At 43.7% G+C, this 22,796-nt stretch overlaps 1 protein-coding gene across 2 annotated transcripts in view; it reads left to right on the top strand.

Annotated features, from left to right (window-relative positions):
• The window catches only part of LOC133425192 (interleukin-1 receptor accessory protein-like 1), a 298,716-nt gene that overhangs the window by 253,882 nt on the left and 22,038 nt on the right, over positions 1-22,796 (top strand). For both annotated transcript variants that reach the window (XM_061715901.1, XM_061715900.1), the window contains exon 7: positions 12,266-12,398. In XM_061715901.1, coding sequence (XP_061571885.1) covers positions 12,266-12,398 — 133 coding nt within the window. The remainder of the gene's footprint in view (positions 1-12,265; positions 12,399-22,796) is intronic.

The raw sequence follows: 22,796 nt of genomic DNA, 5'->3' as shown, positions 1-22,796 counted from the left end.
TGCTGTCGAAGGCTCGCTCTGACCTCTGCAACTCCCGGATCGTCACGTCTGCTACTCTGCTTGTATTTTGATTCATTATAACTTCGGGGCCGAGTAATTAATTTCCCTTTAACTATCCACGCGTGTCCATGCCAAGATTCTGCGCCTGTGTGCAGCACCATTGTGACCAAGTTCTGTCTGAGGGGCAACGTTATGTTCCGGTCCCGTAGCTTCAATACCCTTAAGTCCTGTATGTCACGTAAATCTGGGAACCTTTGCAATATTTTATGGTATTTTATTGAGGCTAAATTCAGGATACAGGATTTTTTTCTGAATCAATCAAACTTTTGTTTTGGTAGGTGTAGCAACGGCCCAGATATTCTTGTATTCAGTTCTATTTGTTATTTATAACATATTTCATTAGATGATGATTTTTTTTTCTTATTTTTTTTTACATCTAACTTATTCTCTGTATTATTCATTTATTTATTTATGCACCAAGCTGAGATGACCCTGATGGCATAACTGTGGCATCTTTAGGTTTGAGATCTGACAATATAAAGCCCACAAAAGATATTTATATGACAGCTTTCATGTCTTGTACACTGACCTTGATATGCATCTAACATCTCTTTATGTCATAAAAGAAGCCGTCGTCGTGTTTTAAATCCTGAATACCAAATCTCAGCTTTTTCACACATTTAATTGTGGCTTTGTTGTAACATTGCTTCCTATTGTTGGATTTTTTTTATTTATTTTTTCTGTATTTTGCATATACTGGAGGAGCATAGTTTTTTTTTTCCAAAGCAACTGTTGATTTCTAATGATTCAGTAATAATAGCTGCACAAGTCTTTGTATAAAAATCCAGGAGGAATGGGTGCAGGTTTGAATCTGAGCACTGACCTTCACCAGTAGTCATCATGACAAGCATGTCAAAGCGCTTTTGCTTCAATAAAAGGTCTTGAGAGAAACTGCAATCACGTGCCTCAAACAAAAGACCAGGATTCAAAAAGACCCGCAAGAATTTGAGTCTTTGTCTCGTGTTCTTCTGCGCTGCTTTAGTTAAACCCGGTCGGCTACTCAAGTTTATTTCTGAAAGGTTTTGTTGACAAGTGTGGGATCACAGACATCACTGGGGTCTCGGCTGGAGATCCCCCCTGGGGAGGGAGCCGTCTTACTGGCTTCCAACCTGGAGGTGTGAATTCCCCGTCACGTTAGATCGCATCTGCATCTCCACCGTTAGTCCAAACGCATCGCTTCCCTCGTATAACTTCATCATTCATGCACTGATAGATATTCCTTCTGTGCTGCCTTTGCTCGTTTGGCCCGCTTGTTAATCTCACATCCATCATATGTGCACATATTTCCATATCTGTTGTATTTACAGCATAAAATAAACCGTGAAATATAAATTTACGCCGATACTCAGCGCCCACTCGTCCTCTCAAGGAGCAGATGTCAGAGAGATCAGCACTTGCACTCTTGAATTTATGCACACATTTTAGTAACCCACCCCCCCCCCACCCCTCCCCTGAAAATGTTTTCTGGCTTAAGGTCATAATTTACCTTCCTTCCTGTTACTTCCTCCTCTCCCCCTCTCCCACATCTTGATAGCATTGCTCGTAATTTATTGTATTGTTTTTAATTAAATGGATGGCGGGTGGGTTAAGTGCCAGCCGGTTCAAAGATGTGCCGTTTCTTATCTGAATTCCTAATTCGGGGCACACCTACTGCAGAAACGGGCCTATAAAGCTAAATAGGTCCCAAACTGCACCGCCGCGTGTTAGAGGGACTGAACAGTTAGACAAATGTCACATTTGGGAGAAGACAGCAGGGATAATAAAGCAGCGTAGGAGATGTTAGGATGGCTCAATCTCAGCTTTGGCTTATAGAGATGCTCTAAATGAAATAGTAACAGTCACAGTTCAAGACTGGGTTCCTACAGCAAGCCAGATATTTGGAAATAATATCTTATGGAATAAAATTAGCTTTCTTTTGAGAAATTCTGACCTCACTGCTTTCAGCACGGCGCTTAATAAGGAAACCAGGCTGCAGCATCGAGTCGTGGGTGGAAACAAACAAATCAGGGTGATTATCCACAGCGCGAGCTGAGATGTACGTCGGAATAATCGGAGGGTTAAGCCACAGACTCGGAGGGTTTGCTCCGTATATGACTAGCATTAAAAGCGATTTCCCTATTTATCAGGTCATTGGAGAGTGTGCCTCAAAGGTTATTTGCTCTCGCTAGCTGTTCACTACGCTGTGATATTATTCCTGTGGTGATCTGACATTCAGCGATCACGGCCCAGTGACCCCTCCTGACCTTATACATAAGAACATAAGAATCCTTTATTTCGCAAATGCACCATTCAACCAAACATGCCCGCCTCCCCCCCAAGGAGAATTCCTGTCGCTATTTACGTGGCAGATATTTTCCATCACGCTGACATTTCGCCGTCCCCTGACGCTCGTGTCAATCTTATGGAGATTAACCCAGATGGATCCAGCAAGGCTTTCTCCTGCAAATATAGTAAATTATTAGTTTTACTCCGTCACAGGACTGGAACGGCCCAGCATGCCGAGTCATGTACATCCATATGCTAATGCAAATTGAAAATACACGAGCATACGTATTACAAATCACTCCAATTATCCCTCCTGTGCGCCAGACCTCCACACATTTACCCAGAAGCAAAGGCCGCCATCTCCGTGTGTTTTTTATTTTTTCTGCAAGCGTGACGGACAGAGTGGAAGCAGCAGGACGCAGCGTGGATGGCTCCTGCTCTCACCAGAGCGTTAACCTTTCCCTCAGCGTCCTTCCTGCAGAGTGCCTCGTTCCTCGCGGCCCCTGTGTTGCACAGAGCTACTTGTTTGTCCTTGTCCTGATTTTGGCACTCATTATGGAAACTTGTTTACGCACAAAGCTCCCCGAAGATGTGCTCGAAGGCAAGGGAAGGCAAGAAGGTGAGATGGGAGACAAAGGTGAGGCAATAAAGGATGAGCCGAGATTAATAAGGAGGCAACAACGGAAAAGGAAAAGAGATACTGATGTCATGATTATGTCAGAGATTACACCGCTGTTTCCCAGGTTATAGCAACTTTAACTCATGTATTGTTCAATTGCAAATTATGGCAGCACAAAAGTCATCTTCTTGTTTAAATATCGGTTTCAGTTTCATTTGGACTTTGATGTAAATAACGGCTTCATTTCCTGTAAGTGGAAGTTAAAGTAGATTAAAATCCAATTGGAAAAAAAGAAAAAGCTCCTACATTTACATTTACCACTTGAGATAATTAGATTTAATTGATTAGAGAGTTTAAATTATGTTCATGTGATCAGTGTCACATCACTAGAGGTTTACATGTTTTAGTGTGAAACATAATTCACACTATTGAAACAAATTTTGTCACCTTCTGTTTAAAACATTAATTTAAAATATTGTCCCTTTAGCCCTCCTTCTGAGAGGCAACGTCTGGTCTTCTGACTGGTGCTCTTTCTTGGTTTTTGGTGCCCAACATAAGTCTTTTGCCGTACCTTTTCAGGTGTGACATAAATGGCTGCATAAATCTGTTACTGAGGTGGATTTCAGTCACAGTGGCACATTTGAGAGACATGTTAAGTTATGGATTCAATCACCAAAGAGTCTCCATGGGCATGCTTATATTGCACCGTTCTAACATCCTCTACGGTTCTGCAAGGCTCCGTATGTGTGTATTCTGCATTGAACCATTCAAACACACATTTATACAGTACTTTTACTGAAGACGTGCACTTTGTAGAGAGTACTTAACCCTTTTCCTGTAGAAACATGCAACAGTGAGCATGTCGTGGGCGGGGTGAGGGCTCATTGACGCTTGAACGTGTGGAGCTCCCTAGGGAACATCCAGTTGGAGGAAAACCACGATCCCCAGAGACTAGTCAGGGTTTTCTAAAATGATATTTCCATAACAGCATGCCAGGTGTGCTATGATTGTATAAAACATCCATTTGGTGAGTGGGATTAGCTCAAATGGTTCTTCTACCTGTTCCAGCTTAGGGAACAGTAGGTGTTGTACTCAGGAGGGTTTTATTGCACTTGCAGTAATGTCCAAAGTTTTTATTGGCTCAAATACTAAATTGCTCTCCGGTGCAGTGAGAGGGGACAGTATTTCCACTTCCATATTTCTACTTTCTGCTGTGTGAGAGATGAGTTTCATTTTAGGCAGCTCAGGAGCCTTCAGTCTGAATTGGAAAGCTTCTTTCAGTTTGGCCTTTAATAGGTTGGTTGGTTCAGTTTCTTTCTCCAGCCGTGTTTAACTTCACCGGCCATTTCGGTGCTGGGTTTTTCTTCTAGCAAAGAAATCGACTCCCAAAACTCAAGACTGAAGTGTAGCATTGGCTGATGTCATTAAAAACATCACTGACTATAAACAGTAAAAAAAAAAAAAAATCTCATGCTACTACCGTTGCAGCTTCCTAAATGCTTTGATACATAAATTAAATAAACTTCCATGTGCCCACTGAAACTCACTACTATCTTCTCTGCTGGATTTGAAAAGACAAATTACAACAGCTTTTCCTCTTGGTTTTATTCTTTTTTTTTTTTTTTTTTTTTTTTTTTTTTTTTTTTTTTTTTTTTTTTTTTTTTTTTTTACCTTGTCTGCACACATATTATTGAATTATACCATGACGGTAGAAACCAAAAGTGTATATATGTGCATTATTACTATATGTAATATATACATATATATACGCACACATATGCGTACACATACATAAATATACACATACAAACCCAGTGTTTTTTTTTTTTTTTTTTTTTGTTTTTTTTTTTGGGGGGGGAGGGGGTGGGGGGGGGGGGGGGTGACGACATCCGCTGCCAATCCAGGAAGCAGGAACACACGGAGACACACGTCAAGCACTGGAAATCTGCAACAAAAAAACCACAAACAAAGCACGAAACCGGCACGGAGCCAACCAAAACACGAACAGCAATCGACCTAAATCTTGAGATCTGATCGCAGTCTGAGCTAAGCTATCGCTACCGCTACCTAAACCCAAAAACTAGAGAGCCAGCATGCAGGTGAACAAGCCAGTGTGTATGTCTATGTGTGTGTGTGTGTATGTATATGATCATGCGTGTGTGTGTGTGTGTGTGTGTGTGTGTGTGTGTGTGTGTGTGTGTGTGTGCATGTGACTAAATGACTATATGTGTGTATGTGTGTGTGTGTGTGTGTGTGTGTGTGTGTGTGTGTGAAATAAACCAAACAAAGCTCCACCTGAAGTGTATCTATAGTGGGGGGGGGGGGGGGAGCGACCCCGCCACCCGCGAGACCAGAGGCCGACAAGGAAGAGCCCGGAACCCAGGCCACCGGCAAACCCCACAGAGGGGAGAAGTAGGAGGGAGGCAACCCACCGCCTGCGAGGCCCCCCCCCCGCCCGGCGGCGGCCGAGGGGGCCCGCGGGCGGGGCCCCCACGGCGCGGAAAGAAGCAGCCAGGGATCCCGCGGCGGCGGACCGCGACCCAGGCAATCCCCGGCCACCCGGTCCGGGCCGGACACGCGGCCAGGAGGCCCTCACCCTTCAGGCCAACGACCCCCACCCGGCAGGGGGCCAGCCTGCCCGGAGAGACAGAGCCGCCCCGGCCGCCGACGCGGGCAGGCGCACCCGTCCCCCACGAAAGTGGCCCTCCAAGACCAGAGGGGCGCCCCGCCGTAGAGGCAGCTCTTGGTTTTATTCAAACCTTTTCCACCCGTTCACTTCACGTTGGTGCTTCTATTCAGTTAAGTTCTCATCTGGACCTCATGGTTCATTCAGCTTCTGCGCTCTGCAGATATCCAAACCTCTGCCTCCTGTAACGCTGGAAAAAGCAAATTCAGTCCTATAATCCCCCGCTGTGTCCTGTTTCCTTCACACGGACGCCCTACGAGAGGGGCGGGATATCGCGGTGCTGCCCTGCCCTTCTCTGGGTTTGATTTTGATTTTATTTTCCTGGGAAGTTTGCTCCAGTAGACTATAGAGGGACGAGATACTTTTTCCGATGGCTTGTGGAGATGATATTCTGCTCCAGAAGGATAAAATATGCTATTTTTCTTGTTTAAGACAGAAAAATGCTTATTTGGAATAAATCAGAGTGACTACACTTCAGCAACAACCCCAAAAGCACATAACCATCCACTACCTATTATTGTAAAGGGCATTTAAAGCAGATCTGGTAATACTGGCTCTCAAGTGGTTTCTGGCATTTGTTTACTTCAGCAAAAGAATCACTTACCCTGCCTTTAATTTCTGCCCCTACAGTATTAGAAAAGTGATTTTCATTTGAATGCATTATTGATTTGTTCAAACAGGTAAAAGTTTTTTTTCTTTACTGGAAAATAACACTAGTCTTCGAAGCAAGGCCTTGAACAAGCCACTATTTAGTAACGTCAGTCTCTTTTTGTGTGGTTATCAGTTTCTTTTCCTTCCCATTACAGCATCTTTATTGTTTTTTACAGTGCTCTGCCCCTCCATCAGTAGCTATGACTGGAGTCAGAGGACCTAATGAGCAATCTGCCCCCGTTGGTATCCATCAATCTCTTCTCAAAGGATTTTAACAAAGTTTCTGCTTTTTTTTTTTCCTACTGCACCAATACCAAGAGTAGACGGGCAAAAACAACTTTCTATGTGTACGTCTGAGGGCGTTTATTGGAATCAGCTACAAGATGAATGAGCAATCTGACTGGAAACAGAAGCAATAACAGATAACCGAAGAAAACCAATAAAGGCTCCGAATGCAAATACTTCCCAAGGCCCTGCGTAACCGCTGGCAACACGTGCTTCAAAGTTGCATGGCAACAGTTGTCATCATCTAATGCTTCTCTAATTGTGGTGCCACCTTGTTTCCTCCAGTCAACATGGCATTTCTGTAATGTTGGTTGAAGTACCCTTTAAGTGTCTCAGTAATGTGGAATGAGCTTTTCATTAGGACATTTCAGCGCTGACTTCTCCACACATCATTACGACCGACACCAGGATGCACATGGGTGGTGATTCCTGGCCCGGATTGGCCAGCAAAAATAGGTGATGCTTTTGTGCTGAGAACGCTGCATTATGAGAGCATCAATGCAGAGTGTGGGTGTTGATCTTTGCAAATGTCATGCTCCGTTCAACGAGGCTCGAATTGGACTTGTATTAACTCAACCCCCAGCTTGTTTGTTTCTCCACTCCCCTGTAATATCCAACTGCGTTTTCCTTATTTAATTTCGAGATATGGCTTGTTCCCGGCAAAAGTTAGAAAAACAAAGCGGAGAAATCCTAATTTCATAACAGATTATAGAGCGTTTCCTGTCGCGATTGCTACATGTTAACAGGAAAACCAGTGTTAACATTGTGTCATGTCTCCTTCTCCTGCTTTACCTGCTTCAATTAAGGTGAAAACGCAAGCAGCAGTTTGCTGCTCCGTGAAAACGAGGTACAGAGTAGGAATAACAGGAGATCGACCGTCAGCGATGGAGCTGTGGCTGCTTTAAAATGCACGATATGAGAGGTTTAAGCTGCAATGAGCAAAAGGTGGATGCTGAAAAGAAACAATTAAACCGCCACATCTGGCAGTGCCGCCATGAGGGCACGCAATTACAGGGCTCCGTCACCGCGGTGACCCTGCACCGCCCGAGCATCGGCCTGGAGATGATACTCTGCTCTTGTTCTGAGCCTTTCAGATCTTTTTACCGATTCACATGATGCTGCTCGGATGCCTGACCGAATATGGGAATCCCTCCTCTGACCGCCATCAATTACCTGCTTATTTGATTTCTGGGCTTTTTTCTTCGGTCTGGAAAATAAAAAACGTACGAGTTACTCTGTGCAGAGGCCAGACTGTTGCATTAAGTTAAGGCTTGATAAGGGAGTAGACGAGAGCGTCCTTCATGGCATTCTGACATCTAATGAAGTGGTTTTGGCGTACGCTTTAAAAGCACATGCTGTTTATCTTGCCCAGAGCAAAAACACGGGAAAACCTTCAGACTCTACATTTCTATATTTACAGATATTTCGGTGTGCATAGTTGTGGATGACATATTAATGGGAACCAACATTAAACGGATCCACGCTGAATAACAATATGATTTGCTTGTTGGGGTCATTGACTGCAAAGAGCTTCTTTCTGAGGCTCCAAGTTTGATGATGCAAGTTTGGTGTCTTGCAGATTACGGTTCTGTGATATGCCGATTTATGACTCTGAGGAGCTCGCGGACATCCTGGCCTTGTCATCAACAATCCCCACCCACGACCTGCCACCCAGCATCACTTGTGTTTACGGTAGTCCTCATCTCGTGATTAAGTGTACCCTCGGAGGAGAGTTATTAGCGGGGGCAGCTTGACACGCCACCCTGTTTCAATTAATGTGAAAAGGACAGGTGACACGCTAGATCCGAGTGTTGCACGAGGCGTGTCCACCAATGTAAGATCTGTGAGTCTGAATCTGTTAAGCATTCCCAATCAACATTCCTTGAAACAACACTTTAGTATAATCTAAAAGTTTCCTCCACTTTATACAGCAGGATGGAAATCTAAGAGGTTTTTAAGTCAGTGGTGAGTCCCACTCTCGTGGCTGGAGTGCTCCTTTCACTGTTTCTGTCCTCTGGAGAGTCCTACAGGGGAAAACTGCAATAATTCCTGAGAATATTGTTCTATTGAGGAGTAAAACACTTGGAATCAAGTGTTTAACATAAAATATAGCTTTGAAAAGCTTGAAAGCAACATATATTCATGTTTTCTAGATGCATCGCTTTTAAAATTTCTGTTACTTTACAGTGAAAGCTGTAGATTATGACATTATTTTTAACTCTCCAAATGAAAATTCAGTGTGTTTTTGGGGTTTTTCCCCACAATTTTTCTTCACGACAGCCATTTAATAGAAAACTCAAATGTGCCAACAGATTACTGATAATCTGAGGGGGGATGTCCGTGTGTGGTGGTATTTTTGTGTTTAACAGCCGTCTCAGCAGAAACATTACATCTCGCTGTGTTTCCACCTTCCACATAGAGGAATAAAAAGATGTTGTCTCTCCCTTCTCTGAAGTATTTTCACGCTAGCTGCAGGGGTCAATTTATCCGAGCCGGTTAAAAGCAGGGGGAGAAAAGACGTGAAGAAGAGAAAGCAAAGGGTTCCAGACTCAAGACCTCAGGTGTCTGGATCCGAATGAGAAACGCTGATGGCTGAACTCGGCATGGATGGAGCACGTGCTGCATGCAGATGGAGCGACCCGTAACCCGAGTCATTCTCAGTGCACAGGAGCAACGCCACGCTCCGTCCGCTTTAGGGTTGGAAGTCCTTCAGTTTGGCATGAAAAATAGTTTGCTCCTTCCCTCGAGTGCGGTTCCTCATGCAGCTTTTTTTCTTCCTCTCCCTCCACACCTCTCATCCCTTTTCCCGCTCATGCTATACCTGCGCCACGTGCTCACAGATAAAGAAATGGATCCCGGGCCTGATTTCTCCGTCTGACGCCGCCTTGTTCGTGTTCCTCCCCTCCTCTGATGTCTTTCAGGGTTTTATTTGTTTTTTATATACAATTTCCAGTCCGTCTCCTCAGCCGCGGGAATCTTTGCTGACGTCTCCGTCCCGCAGCCACATCGGCTAAAAGAGATGCTCTAGAAGCACAGGGAGATAAGATAGAGGAGACAATCGCATTAAGACTCACTTTACCCATCTGACCAAGACCAGAGGTTGGGATTTAAATGTTAGGATCTGTACGCTTTAATCCCTTCATGGCTGTTTGTGCATTTCCCAGACTGAGCACATTACCTCTGCCTCTGCAGTCTTAGCTGCTCGCAGTTAAGCCGGCGCAAATTAACACGCCACCGTTAAGGGAATAATGTGCAGCCGTTTGCAGAAGGAGCCCCGTGCAGGAAGTCCTGGAGAGTGACACTGTGGCTGGTGCCGGCACAGCGGTGGATTTGTCAATGATACTACCCAACATGCTGTTGGGATTCTTGGGTGAATACTCTTGACATCAAGGGGGGGGGGGGGGGACACACCAAAGTGTTTCCTTTTACCGTCGTCTGCACCTGTCAAAATACTGTGGTTGGTTTTAGTTGTTGTGGTAGTTTTATGAGCTCTTCCTGCACCGGTTCTCACGCTGTGTGGCCCCACAGAGACACCTGCTGGACCAGAGAGGTGTAGCAGTGTGTGTTTCCAGGGTCCAGGGCTTACCCAACCTTCTTAAGAAAACCTCTCACACACCAGTCCCTTCTGTATCTCTTAGCTGTAGAACACATTTTTGCAGAGGTGTGAGACAAAAGTAAAAAGTGTCCTCCAGCATCGCGGCCCGTTCTGCATCCCGTTAACGCTGCAGCTATCGTCTGGTTGTACTACAGGGCCATGGTCAAATAAAATCCCCATTATCTTTGAACTACAAGTACCCAATTATACACAGTTATCTCCTATCTCAGACGTCTGAGTCATTGCCATAGGGCCGATGAGCAAATGGAGCTAATAAAGGGATGCTGAATCACCTTTCTGCCTTCCTATACACACAGCTGCTGGGATCTTCTTGATCATCAGCGGAGTTTTTATCGATTTGAGTCATTTGATGGTGTGGACGTCCTCCTTTTAGCCCCTCGCTCCCTCTCTTGTCCGACCACAGGCCACACATTCATGTGCCATCTGTGCCAATCGGTTGCAGCATATGTGTGATTAATGCCAAAAGAGTTACGCTTCTGCAGTAGATTAAAGAAAGAGAGGATGGGCTTAGAAATGCATTCAGAACTAGCCAAGCAGAGGGAGGAACTGTGTTTTCTGTCTCTTCCCTTTATTCCTGGATCTGGTCATACCAGAAAGTCTCATCACATTGTCTGTTATACAATCCTCCTCAGCTCCATGGAGCATTTTAGTATCGTGTAGTACATTCCCAGCTACCAATGACTCTCCCAGCCAATACACAATAACAACAAGCTATTTGAGTTCTGTTTCACCCCTTTGTTCTGGAGAAGCTCTGGTTTCTCAGACTTTCAGCAGGACTAGCAGTTGCAGATCTTTGTCTTCCCTCAATCCCAGCACACTGATGCATAAATGAGGGTGAAACTAATTAGAGATCTACTGCAGTTGTGTTTAATTAGTTTTCCTTAGCCACCCTGTATCCCCTTTTATACCTAAGCACAAACCGCACACCATCACACACCTTTTGGCATCTTTTATCACATTGTTTCGGTTTTAGAGCCCACAGATTTACTGTGAAGTCTCAGCATATTCATCAAAGATGTTTGAGCAATGCATATCTTTTTGGAAAAAGTATATCTGCGCAGCACATCAGCTAATTAGTGAAGAAAAAAGATTTGTGGCCAAGCTATAGAACTAGATGTTTAGCTTAGTTCTCGGTGGAGGCCAAAGGGAGCTCATGGAGATGCTAGCTGTTTGCTGTAGTAAGGGCTGACTTAATCAGTATATCCACGAGGGCGGGCACCTCGTCTTCTCAGCATAACCATATCTCAGAAACCGAGTACATAATTAGCTATTTAAACACCTACTTAATGTGGAGATCAGAAAAGTTTATCATGAGCAGCTAAATCCCTGCTCTTAAAAGCTGTGCTTTTACTTTTATGTGTTAAGTGTTGGAAATAACTTACTCCAAAATGCACCAATTGCAAATTTAGAAGAAGGATCTCACAAACAACAAGACTTTTTGAAGAGTTTAAGAGCTTTTATGGAGGTATAGAAGTCTACCAAAGTGCGAAAGAGGGTTCAGGTGTTTTCTTTATAAGTTTAAGAGGCAGTGTGAATTTAAAAAGGCTCGGAGATGGTTTAGAAGGCGTCTCTGGAGAGCTGGAACTGTTTAGGAATTGATTGAATTACAGAGGCTGTTATGGGGGTTTTGAAAGGTAAGAATTGGGAGTCTGGCGAGAGAATAGATTTAATAACTGGAAGTAAGTCGAGGTGATCAGAGCTGGTGCTTGTTGAAGCAGAGATCATCCGATATCCAGCACCTCCGGTGCACAACATACAAGAGCACACTTTGATCTCCGGCGCCTTTTTTTTTTTTTTTTTTTAGATGAATGTGTTTGTTTTCAGCTGCGGGAGAGAATTCCATCGAGATTATTCTTATACGATCTGATACAAAAACAAATGTTGTTATCGATTTTTTTTTTTCCCTGCTTCCTCTTCATTTTGGTTCTTTTTGTTCATATATGTTGACGCACTTTTTGAGATGACTTATTGTGCATAAAAAAGGTGCATCACATTTAAAGCTCCACATTTGTACCAGACATGCAGATCCATGCAGGGTTGTTTTTGTTTTAGTTCTTCATATCCTGCCTCTTGTCTCCCACAGGAAGTCCTCTTAACCTGACGTGCAGAGCGTTCTTTGGCTACAGCGGCGACGTCAGTCCGCTCATCTACTGGATGAAGGGGGATAAGTTCATCGAGGACCTTGATGAGGAGCGCGTTCAAGAAAGTGAGATCAAGTAAGTCTAATTAGGCTTTTATAGGAGGACCCAACACTTGGCATACCCATTATGATTTGGTTAAACTACCAAAACGGTGGTTTAAGTTGTTGGAATGAATATTAATACTGTGCAAAGATGATGGAACAAAACATAATTAATTCATGAGGTAGTTGTCCTCCAAATAAGCAAAGGAGCCCCTGAGCCGAACGGGTAAACACCTATTTAAACAATTATCACATCTTTGAGGCCACACATCAATACTCCAAACAATAAAGGGAACGTTTCACAAGCGTCCAATCATCCCAATGGCGCTCATGAATGCTTTATGCGGCTGTTTAATAATGCAAACAGCCATACATTCTTTATCGTGTACAATATATGTGCAGCGTTCAGGCGTGGCTCCATCTGTTGCGGCACAACCACTTTCCCTCTGGGTGACTCCCATCTTTCTGCTGACCCTAATCCACAGGAAACTGAGCTTTGTTTACTCCACAATCTCCATTTGAATCCAATAAACCCAATCTTTCTGAAACATGAAGCTCATTCAGATGTATTGAGTAGCAGCAGATTAGCTATTGATGAACTTCACTTGTCTTTCCTGCAGAGAGAGATGATTATTTTTGTGGGTTCTCTAACTCCTTTATTTGAGTGGATACATTGATTAGGCTCAATATAAAACATTTAAAGGTTAAGTTTTACAAAGTAAAGATCTGCACGGGTCTGCAAGTGGGAAATGTTATCCATAAAGATTATCATTTAGGGACAGATTAGTATGAATTTCTTACTGATTTAATGTTGCTGCCTCCAATTCATACTAGCAGGGAACAGGAAACTCTTAATACTCTTGTATTAATGACATGTCTTTGACATATTTGAGATAAAGCCCCAGTTTAATGCCGTGTTCTTGCAGCTGCAGCTTTGTGCAGCGTGACGTGAAGTTGGAGATAGTAACGCTACTGTTTTCTGGATCTGTGATGTCACGACAGCCTGCAAATTTGAACACCTCGCTTCAACAAAACTATACAGTATGTTCTCCAACACACTTTTTCTTAAGATTCACCCTCTAAGGAAAGTTTCAGGAAGAACTTTTTAGCTCTTTTGTCTGAGTTATGGTCTGATCTGAGGCCAGTTTGGTTGCCAGATTCCCCGAGGCCGTTGTCGAGGAAAGACGCGTCACTGGGGAACATTAAAACTGGATTTCTCTGTTTTGTTGTTTTGTTTTTCCAGTGTAATTCTTTCCACGTAAACCAAAGGAAATATTGAGCCTGCGTTGGCAGCAACTTCCATAACAAGCTCAAAGTTACTTTACTTAAGTCAAATGGAGACTGATGCCGGTAGGATGAGACCGCTCTGTCCTCTGTTTTTTAATATTTACGTTAAAGGAAGAATAAAATCCCTCTCCGGAGTTTTCAAGACAACTTTTTCCTCTCAGATGGACATTTTTGCTGCTTCCTGTTTACTGAAATAAAGACATCAGCCCCCATTTCCCATCCCGCGTCGACAGCCCCCCCGTACGACTAGAAGATCCCAGTAGTCGACAAATGCCGTCTAATGAAAAGGTTAACTGTAAGCAGCCTGACGAGGCCGGGAGGAGAGCTGGCTGCCCGGTCGGTGACCTGGCATTTCCAGATGTCTTTATTAGCCCGCTCGCACGCGCCGGCCGGCTCTTAGCGTCACCCGTTGTCGTGAAGGACACCGAGCCAATTAGAGCCTGCAGGATTTAAGGGGGTGTCGGAGGTGGCAGGTGGCGGGATTGGGTAGGCGGTGTCATGATGAGAGTACTGTCGAGCGCACCGCATGCAGTTGGAAATCTGCTTTTGTGTGATAGTCAAATGAGGTAACAAGCAAAAGGATCAAATCTGTGACCCTGAGCTTTGTGTGTGTGCAGAAGTGAGCAGGCTTGCACGCTTAGAGACAGTTTTTTGTTGTTTTGTGCCACTGCATGAGGCCTTCCTGCAACTGTTGTGTATTTTCTCTCTTTTTTTTTTGCTCCCATTTGAATGTGCACCACTTCAGATCCTTCCCCTGACATCACTCCATGAGCTTTTGGCTTTGAAATGGAAATTAATCACACAGGAGTATTCCCCGAAGGGCTGTCTGTAATACATGAAATGGAGCTTTTGGCACGGCGCTTCACCAACTGAGATTTGGGGTTGATAACAAAATTTTGTGGCTGCAGAACAAGACTTTACACAATCTCCGAGGTGGACTTGGACCTCGGCGTATCAGACGCAGAGGCCGCTGCTGAAGTTTCAGACCGGGGAGAAGTTTCAGTCCCTGGTGTACGGCCGTGGAGCGCCCTTTTGAGCAGCAGTCCAAGTGTGAAATTTCATTTTCTAACTCTAATTAATGCTCTTTCCCATATATTCCTGGGAAATGAGGATACTTACAAGGTCCAGCAATAGCTCTACTGTCCTTCCAGCTGCATCTCAGACATGCTAAGTGCAGGCTGACGAGCGTGACACTTCTGTTGACGTCTTCTCCAGTTTTGATTTGGTGGTTTAATGAAAAATAAAATCTGTAAGACTGGAGGAAAATCAAATCTGAAGATGGAGCCAATAACTTCCAGATGCTTGGCAGGAGGCTCCAAAAGAGGAAAACATTGACTTTGGCTCCATCCAAAACAAACAAAAATGCATCATGCAAGGAAAAGAGCTCAGAGCACCTGCGTAATTTTTGAAAATTAAAATAAACCTTTTCAGAAACCTTCTAATGCCAGAGGTTAAAAAAGTCTTCTAAATTTTGTTGACCATGTTTTTTTGTTTTCTATCAAACTGAGATAAGACAACCCTCTCATAGGTGCACAGATTGGCACGGTACTGTGACATCACAGACCCAGATTGTATAGTATTTTTGTAGGATCATTATTCACACTCTTGATCTTAATTTCCGTTTCATTCACTTAATTCACGGAATATAAGGTTTAATTCTAGAGGAACTGTTTTTTGCAGTGTAAGAAAGCAAAGAAGCCTTGTTTGAAGAAAAGTTGACCATCTTTGGACCATTTTGCTAGTTTTTATCAACATTTTTCTCATCCCTTAAAACAAGACAAGAATATTAGGCTTATTTCTGGAGATGATGTTTCTGCAGTCTTGAGCTTACTCTTATCGCTCTGCAACAAATGACAACGTATCCTGACCATTATTGTCTCTACTTATTAATGCTTTGTATTAATGATTAATGTCAACAAAAAGAGCCTCAAGTCCTCGGAGCAGCTGTGGACGAGCCTGAGCAGCCAGCCCTGTTTATGATGATACCAGGGGGAGGTGGGCAGATGCTCCAGACCACCACAAACTGTATTAACTTGTTAATTAGTGAGCTTTATAGCCGTTTGTGTTGTATTGATCCTCTCGGCTCTATTCAAAATGTCAGAGCTCACTTTCCTGGCCACATGTGAGCAGATGCCGTTAAATTTCACTCAAGTTCACCGTCAACACCAACTTGAGAGATGACTTTCCAAATAGTCTCACTTTGTGTACCCGAACTTTTATTGCGTTGTATCTCACCTTTACCTGGAGGTATGTGAGGGTTTCTCGGCATGCTTGTTTTTCATTCCTCCATTTCATTCCAGTCAGGGGTCACTCAGCGGTGGAGCTGGCACAGCAGTCGATGTCTGCTCCCTAAATTGCTGCTCCCCGGTTCAAAGAGGGCGTGTTCTTGCCAGCAGGCGGACGCCATCCCTTCAAGGCCTCTCCCTCTGCAAACCCACAAAGTCCACTCTTGGTGCACGTCCTGCATCTCTGCCGGCTCCATCAGCATCACAGATCTGCAGAAGGACAAGGAGGATAGCAGTCGTACTTTTCCCTGTATCCTCCCAAGTTCTGACAGTTGGGAAAGTGGAGCACTCCCACCAGCGGCTGATGCAACAGCGTGGCACATGCACGCCGATGCCTACTGGGTCAGCCGTCGTTTGTTTTAAAAGTCTGCAGAAGCCTCTGATCTGATGCGGATCAACCGTCGGCGTGCAGTCAGCAGGGCAAAAAGGAGTGATCAAGCGAGCCTCCAGCGTGGCATTTAGACAAAAAGAACAGCATGAAAACACGGAGTTCAGGTGTTAAAGGAGGAGACTGTGCTGAATGAGATCAAGCAGGGATGCATCAGTGTTTGCATATACCAACAGGAGCATAGGAAAACCTTTTGTACTCACCGTGTGTATACAGGGTCCTTAAAAAGCCTAAAAAAAAGTCTTAAATTCCATTTTTGCTAAAATAAAGCCTTTAAATGTCTTAATTAGGGGCCTAGCACTTACAGTGCGAAGGCCCTATTGTATCTGTAGGAATTTCTTTCTTTCTTTCTTTCTTTCTTTCTTTCTTTCTTTCTTTCTTTCTTTCTTTCTTTCTTTCTTTCTTTCTTTCTTTCTTTCTTTCTTTCTTTCTTTCTTTCTTTCTTTCTTTCTTTCTTTCTTTTTCTTTCTTCCGACGAAATGACAGCGCCCCCTAGAAAACTTTGTGCTTCAAGACCCACAATACGGTACATTACATTATTATAATACATGCACCAAAATCGCTACACACCTGTATCATGTTGCAACTTAAAGAAAAGTCTCTTGGCGCCATGGCCGAAACCGAACAGGAAGTCGGCCATTTTGAATTAATCGTGTAATTTTGGCGAAATGTATGCCATTTCTTCAGCCGCTTCAGAGCCCGAACCATAACGTGCATCCAGGTGTGTTATACATCAAAATGTGCGTCTCCATCCTGCGACAACGCGCATTACTTTTCTCAGTCAAAAGCGTTACCGTGGCGATGCTAGACGGCAAAAAGCACGCCCCCCCTTCATCTGATTGGTCCATATTTGATAGTTCCTACTTTCTGGCATAACTTTTGAACGGGTTGTGATAAAGACATGTGGGTGGTGTCATCGGACTCGATATTGAGTATTGACCTTCATTGGCATGAATTAGCCCCGCCCCTTCTTCTGATTGGTCGATATGTGATTGTTCCTATTTTCTGCCATAACTTTTGAATGGTTTGATATAGAGAGTCGTGGCTGGTGTCATCCGCTAAATGTCCAGGCCTGACTACATGCAATTCATACAAGCTTCCACTGCAGCCTGAACGTGCACAAGGGTGCGAGGGCCCGTTCATCGCTGCTTGCAGCTTCAATTTGTCTTAAATTTCAATCCAAGGCAAGGGTTTTAGTTTATTTCATCGTTTCGAAGAGAATCTCCTGCAGACAGAGGTTCTAAATCTGTGTTGCCAGGTTGGGCAAGTTTCAGCTCAATTGGGCAGAAAAATATATATTTGGGCTGCTTTTCCTGGTTTTTACTCAATATTTAGGAGAAATTAAACTCACTGATATTTGATTTGCTTTAATCTACTCAATTTAATTGTAGTCTTTGTTTGGGGCCTGAACTTTATTTGGCTATTTAGTGGTCTTGTGAAGCTTGAAATTTATAACGCATTTAATAATTTATGGTTTTATCATAAATAATGTTTGATTCGGGCTGGTTTCTCATTATTTTGGTGGGTTTTACTTCACGTTTGGGCTGGAACCTGTCAGCCAGATCTGGCAACCTCAACCTCAGTGCTGGATTTCTTAGTGACTCGTCATTTTGGTCTTAAATTTAGTTTGAAATGGTATTAAAAAGTCTTAAATTTACCTTGGTCGCACCTGTAGACACCCTGGTATAATTCAGCATGTGGTATTTGCTCATATTTAAAAGACGGTAGTTAATGAGGGTCCGGCGTTGTGGTATTGTTTGTGCTTTCCCACCTGCTCTAGGCTCCTCACTATTTATCCACAGCCTTTTGTTTTCCGATGAGCCCTGATTCGATTTACTGACCGTGACAGAGTTAGAAAACAGCATCTTTCCCAAGGGACCTGCAGGGAAGTCACAAGAAAATTCAAAAATCCAACCTTTTTTTTTTTTTTCTTCCTTTTTCCTTCATGTGCATTTGCAGACGTCGTCTTATTGTTGTGTAAGAGTCCCCAGGGAGGCCGATGCACTTCCATCTCCATTCAGCAAGTATTGTCCTCGACCTTTCATCCTGCAAACTGCCATCCTGAATGTTCATGTGGGTGCATTCTTTTCTTTCTTTTTTTTTTACCCAGGAACCAATATATACCTTTCTCTAAAAACTCTGATCGATTCTTTCTGCAGAGGTGTCTCTCTCTGCTCTCGTTCGGCTCCCTCTACCTCGTCTATGTCAAGTCACACATGGGTGGCACACTCTTTAAAAAGCCATCAGCACAGATCTGTACCCCCAGCCTCGTGGAGCCCTGCGTCTCCGCCTGAACGACCGCACAATAGAGAGCAGTGAGCTCGCCGGAATCAAAAGAAAAGGCTAAATTAGTTTTCTTTTCACATGCAAACTTGTATAACCCAGACCCAGGAAGAACCTTGTTCCGTCCTTACTTTCCTCCAAAAGATAGTGTGTGTGTGTATATATATATATATATACAGTATATGTGTATATATAAATCATTATTAGCTTTTATAAAGCGGCAAGTCCATGTAGCTTCACCCTGAATGGTTCTTTGTGTACAGTCAATAAAAGAAGTTTCACTTCACTGATATTTTCTTTGGGATACAGTTATTAGCAGCACTTTGTAAAGCTAATGTAGGATATTGCCATGGTAGCAGTGTAGTGCATTATAGTTTTTCTTTATATCCCTAACCCCCTCACAATCCGCTTTGCTTTGTTCGTGCATTGATCAACACAAATTAGACGAGTTTCATATTCAAATGTCCTGCGGCAGGCAATGAATGAATGCCCAAGTGGCACTTACACCTTTTTCGCACTATTAGCCCCATGCATCATTAAACAGCGGCTCAAAATAGCAGTCATTTCTGCAGCCTTTAAAAAAAAACTAAATGAAATTATCTGCTCATATACAGCTCCCCGTTTTTTTGCAGCCCAACCGGAGAGATTCTGCAGCTGCCGGTGTTTTCTTCTCCTTGTCCTCCTGTCTCAGGAGTCGGCTGCAAATTGTTTAACCAGGCTTTATAGGTTATTGGTTTTTGATTTGCATGTTTGTTTTGTATTCATTTTTCCTGCAAGGATAGACTCAATCGGATGCAATAAAACCATGACTATATTCAGTGCTGGAGTCAGTAAGCAGTATAGTGCTTTTCTTTTGCACTATTTTCACTCTGCCTTGCTGTAACTCTTCATGTTGATTGGCAGTTTTCAGCTCAGACGCCGGCATAAAGTAGTTTTTGCAACTGTAACAACAACATACCAGCGCCCCCACAATAATCTTTACCTCCATCTTCACTTTTCCATTTACTTTGTAGCTCTGGACTTGAAAACTATTTGGTTAGGTTTTTAGGAAAAGATGGAGATTTGTCTTGAAATATGCTCAGAAAAGTAGAAATGTCAACTTTTCGTGAAACCTGGAATTAAAAGCAGATATTTTTCTGTAAAATCGTAAACATTTGGCATCAATGTTATGCTGTTCTGTATGGTGGTTCAGGCAAAGTTTAGATTTGGACCCAAATACACTTTATCTTAGTGGTGGATCTACTGTATATTTTGCAAGGAGGGTTTTTGCTTTTATGGGGATTTTTAGGAATTTGCCTGCATGCTGAGGGTGGCTTTAGTGGTTAAATGGTAAAATATTTAAGAAAACGTGACAAAAACCAACAGGTTTGCTTTGATTCGATGGTTGCCAAATGATTCAACCCAATAATGTCAGTAAGCCCCTCCCCCTGTCCAGCCATGCATGTTGCATCCAACCATAAAATCTGATTCCCGAGCTGAGAAAGGATGTGGATGACTAAATAAAAGCCACATAAACAAGAGCTTGAATGAAAAATGCTCCCCGTCTCATATTTTCAGGGGTTTGAGCATCACCTCATCCTGACGGATTCTCATCTAACTGTAGTGTGACGTTGTTTGGGGGTTTTTTTTCTGCTCATTTAAACAAGGAAGGCGCTGATGATCAAGAAGAGGAACCCTTTTTCTTTTTTTTCTGGCTAATGAGCACAATGTCCTGCTGAATAAAAGGGAAAAGCAAGAATCTGCGAATCACAGGGCTCTCAGTAGAGTCACTGTGATCAAATAGCCAAATCAGTGCTTTCTTCTCTTTGAATATAAAGATTAGAAAAAAGCTGAATTCTTTAGTAACTAACTTCAAAAAGGGCTGTTATTTGTTGTTTTGTTTTTATTTTGTCCTTTTTTATTACCTTCCGCAACCCCTCCCGGTGAATTGTGGTGCGAGAGCTCGGCCCTTAGCGCATCGTGACAGTCCAGCTATTATCCTCATACCAACACGTCGCAACCAATCAGGCTCAAGCGTCACGGCGAGTCGACGGAGCAGCTCTTCTCACGGGGGAAATGTGTCATGACTCATGTGATGTCGGCTCTTTTGTCAGTCACAGTCAGTCAGCTCCCACCTTCACCGGAGTGACATTCTGCTTATTGGAAGCAAGCGCTGACGCCGTCGTCAGAAATCAAACCGAGGCCGCGCCTGGCATACCTTCCCCCGCCCGCTTTGGGATTTAATAATGATCTACAGAAACAATATGGGGGTTAAAAGTACAGAGCACATCTCTGATGAGCCCGGGAGGATGCTTGCACAACGCTGAGGTCAGGATTTCTAGATCCTGAGGTGCATGCTGGGAGCACGACTCGTGTTTCTTTTTGTCAGGAGAAATCCATATTGTCAATATTCTCTACTTCTGACTTTTTGACCCATGTTTAGTTATTTAACAGAACGTTTGATTGTTCTTGTTACTTGGACTCGTCACAGCAAACTCCCGCTGCCTGCTTGTGATGTTTTCTTTCTTTTCTCTTCACTCAGACTTTCCAAACGAACGCCGTCAGACGCTGCTTTGATGCTCACCTCACAGCCGCGGCGGTTAGATCCCCCATTTGAGGAGACGTTTGAAGTCATGTTGTCGTTCAAATCCGTGTGTTTTACCAACCCCGAGTCCGGGGAACCTTCTGTGGGGGGGGGGGCGGCGCCGGCGCCCTCCTCGGCGGATCGATAAACGCCGCCCGTCATCGGGACTCTGTGATGTTCAACAGCGGTTTTCCGGCGCGCGCAGAAAATTGTCCTCTTATCAGCACCATGACGCCTCAGAAGTTCATCGCCGCCCGGATCCGAATCTGACCTCAAAGACGCGAAGCGTCGCAATATCAGATGCAGAACGCCGGCTGCATCTGCTTCTTCCGATGAGTGAGGGGGGAATGAAGGGAGCGCGCAATTGTCCTTTAATCTTCCTCTCTCAGATGAAATAACAGCAAAATTCTTTTTAAGGTCTCAGACTGTTTCCACTTGTGATTTATTCACTTCCCACCGCCTCGCCGCTGCTCGTGTTCATATTCAAACACATCCATATGGATTCATCGCAGTCCTTGTTAATTAATATGCAGCAGATGAAATAAGATGAAGTTACTTTTAACTAAATCGCCAATGTTGCATATGGATTAAAGCTGCTATGTTTTGTTTTTCTTTGGTCGTTTTTAGTTTAATTTGGCTGCTGTAAAAGCTCTGGTCCGATAATGACGAGAGAAACCATCCAATTAACGTATCAAAGACGGCACTGGAGATTATTCGAGAGTCACTCAGTACGTTTACATGCACTAACAGAAAGTCAAATTTTTGCCTTAATCCGGCCGAATCTTTAAAAGCCACATTTACACCTTAGCTGGGCTGTAGTCTAACCCAACTGAAGCTCTTGAGATCGAGCTTTTAGTGCCAGATAATGCGTCCTAATCCGAGTTATTCCAGCATGTATACCAACCTACACTTAGCCGAGCTAGTGACGGCCCCGGGACTCCCCCTTCTGGAAGTGACGACACCGCAGGTGCAGGTATAATAACAGGCACGGCATCACAACAACACTGTAACAGAAGAAGAAGAGGGAGGCTTTGCTGCATCTTACCTGCAACGTGATCGGCTTAGTAGGTACGAACTTTACAGAGCTGCTGCATCGTTAGAGTCGGTTTTTTCACATGTTTTTGTCCTCCTTCACAATTGTACCGGAAGAACGCCAAGGGAAAAGTGTGTGTGGCGCCACCTAGTGTCACGGAGTCCAACGCACCTCACTCAATAATCGATTGTCTTCTCGTACATGTACTCTCAGATTTCTCTGAACTTCCAGTTTAATCCTCAGCTAGATTGTTGCCGATAGCCTGATCTAGATGTGCATGGAACCACACATCTAGATCAGGTCAGATCATCCTGATGGGGAACCAAAATATTCATAATATCTCAGATCAGATCAAATCTACGTGGACCGGGCCGCTGGGTGGAACAGGGGTTAAAGCAACCAGCCCAGGTACTGAGGCTACAGCAGAGGTGGGGAGAGTAGCCAAAAATTGTACTCAAGTAAAAGTACTGTTACTTCAGAATAATATGACTCAAGTAGAAGTAAAAAGTAGTCATCCAAATAATTACTTGAGTAAAAGTTAAAAAGTACTTGGTGAAAAAACTACTCAAGTACTGAGTAACTGTTGAGTAACG

This window comes from Cololabis saira, chromosome 24 (genome assembly GCF_033807715.1).
Source record: "Cololabis saira isolate AMF1-May2022 chromosome 24, fColSai1.1, whole genome shotgun sequence".
Taxonomy (NCBI): Eukaryota; Metazoa; Chordata; class Actinopteri; order Beloniformes; family Belonidae; genus Cololabis; species Cololabis saira.
The sequence above is the reverse complement of the archived record's forward strand: the minus strand, read 5'-3'. Positions and strand labels throughout refer to the sequence as shown.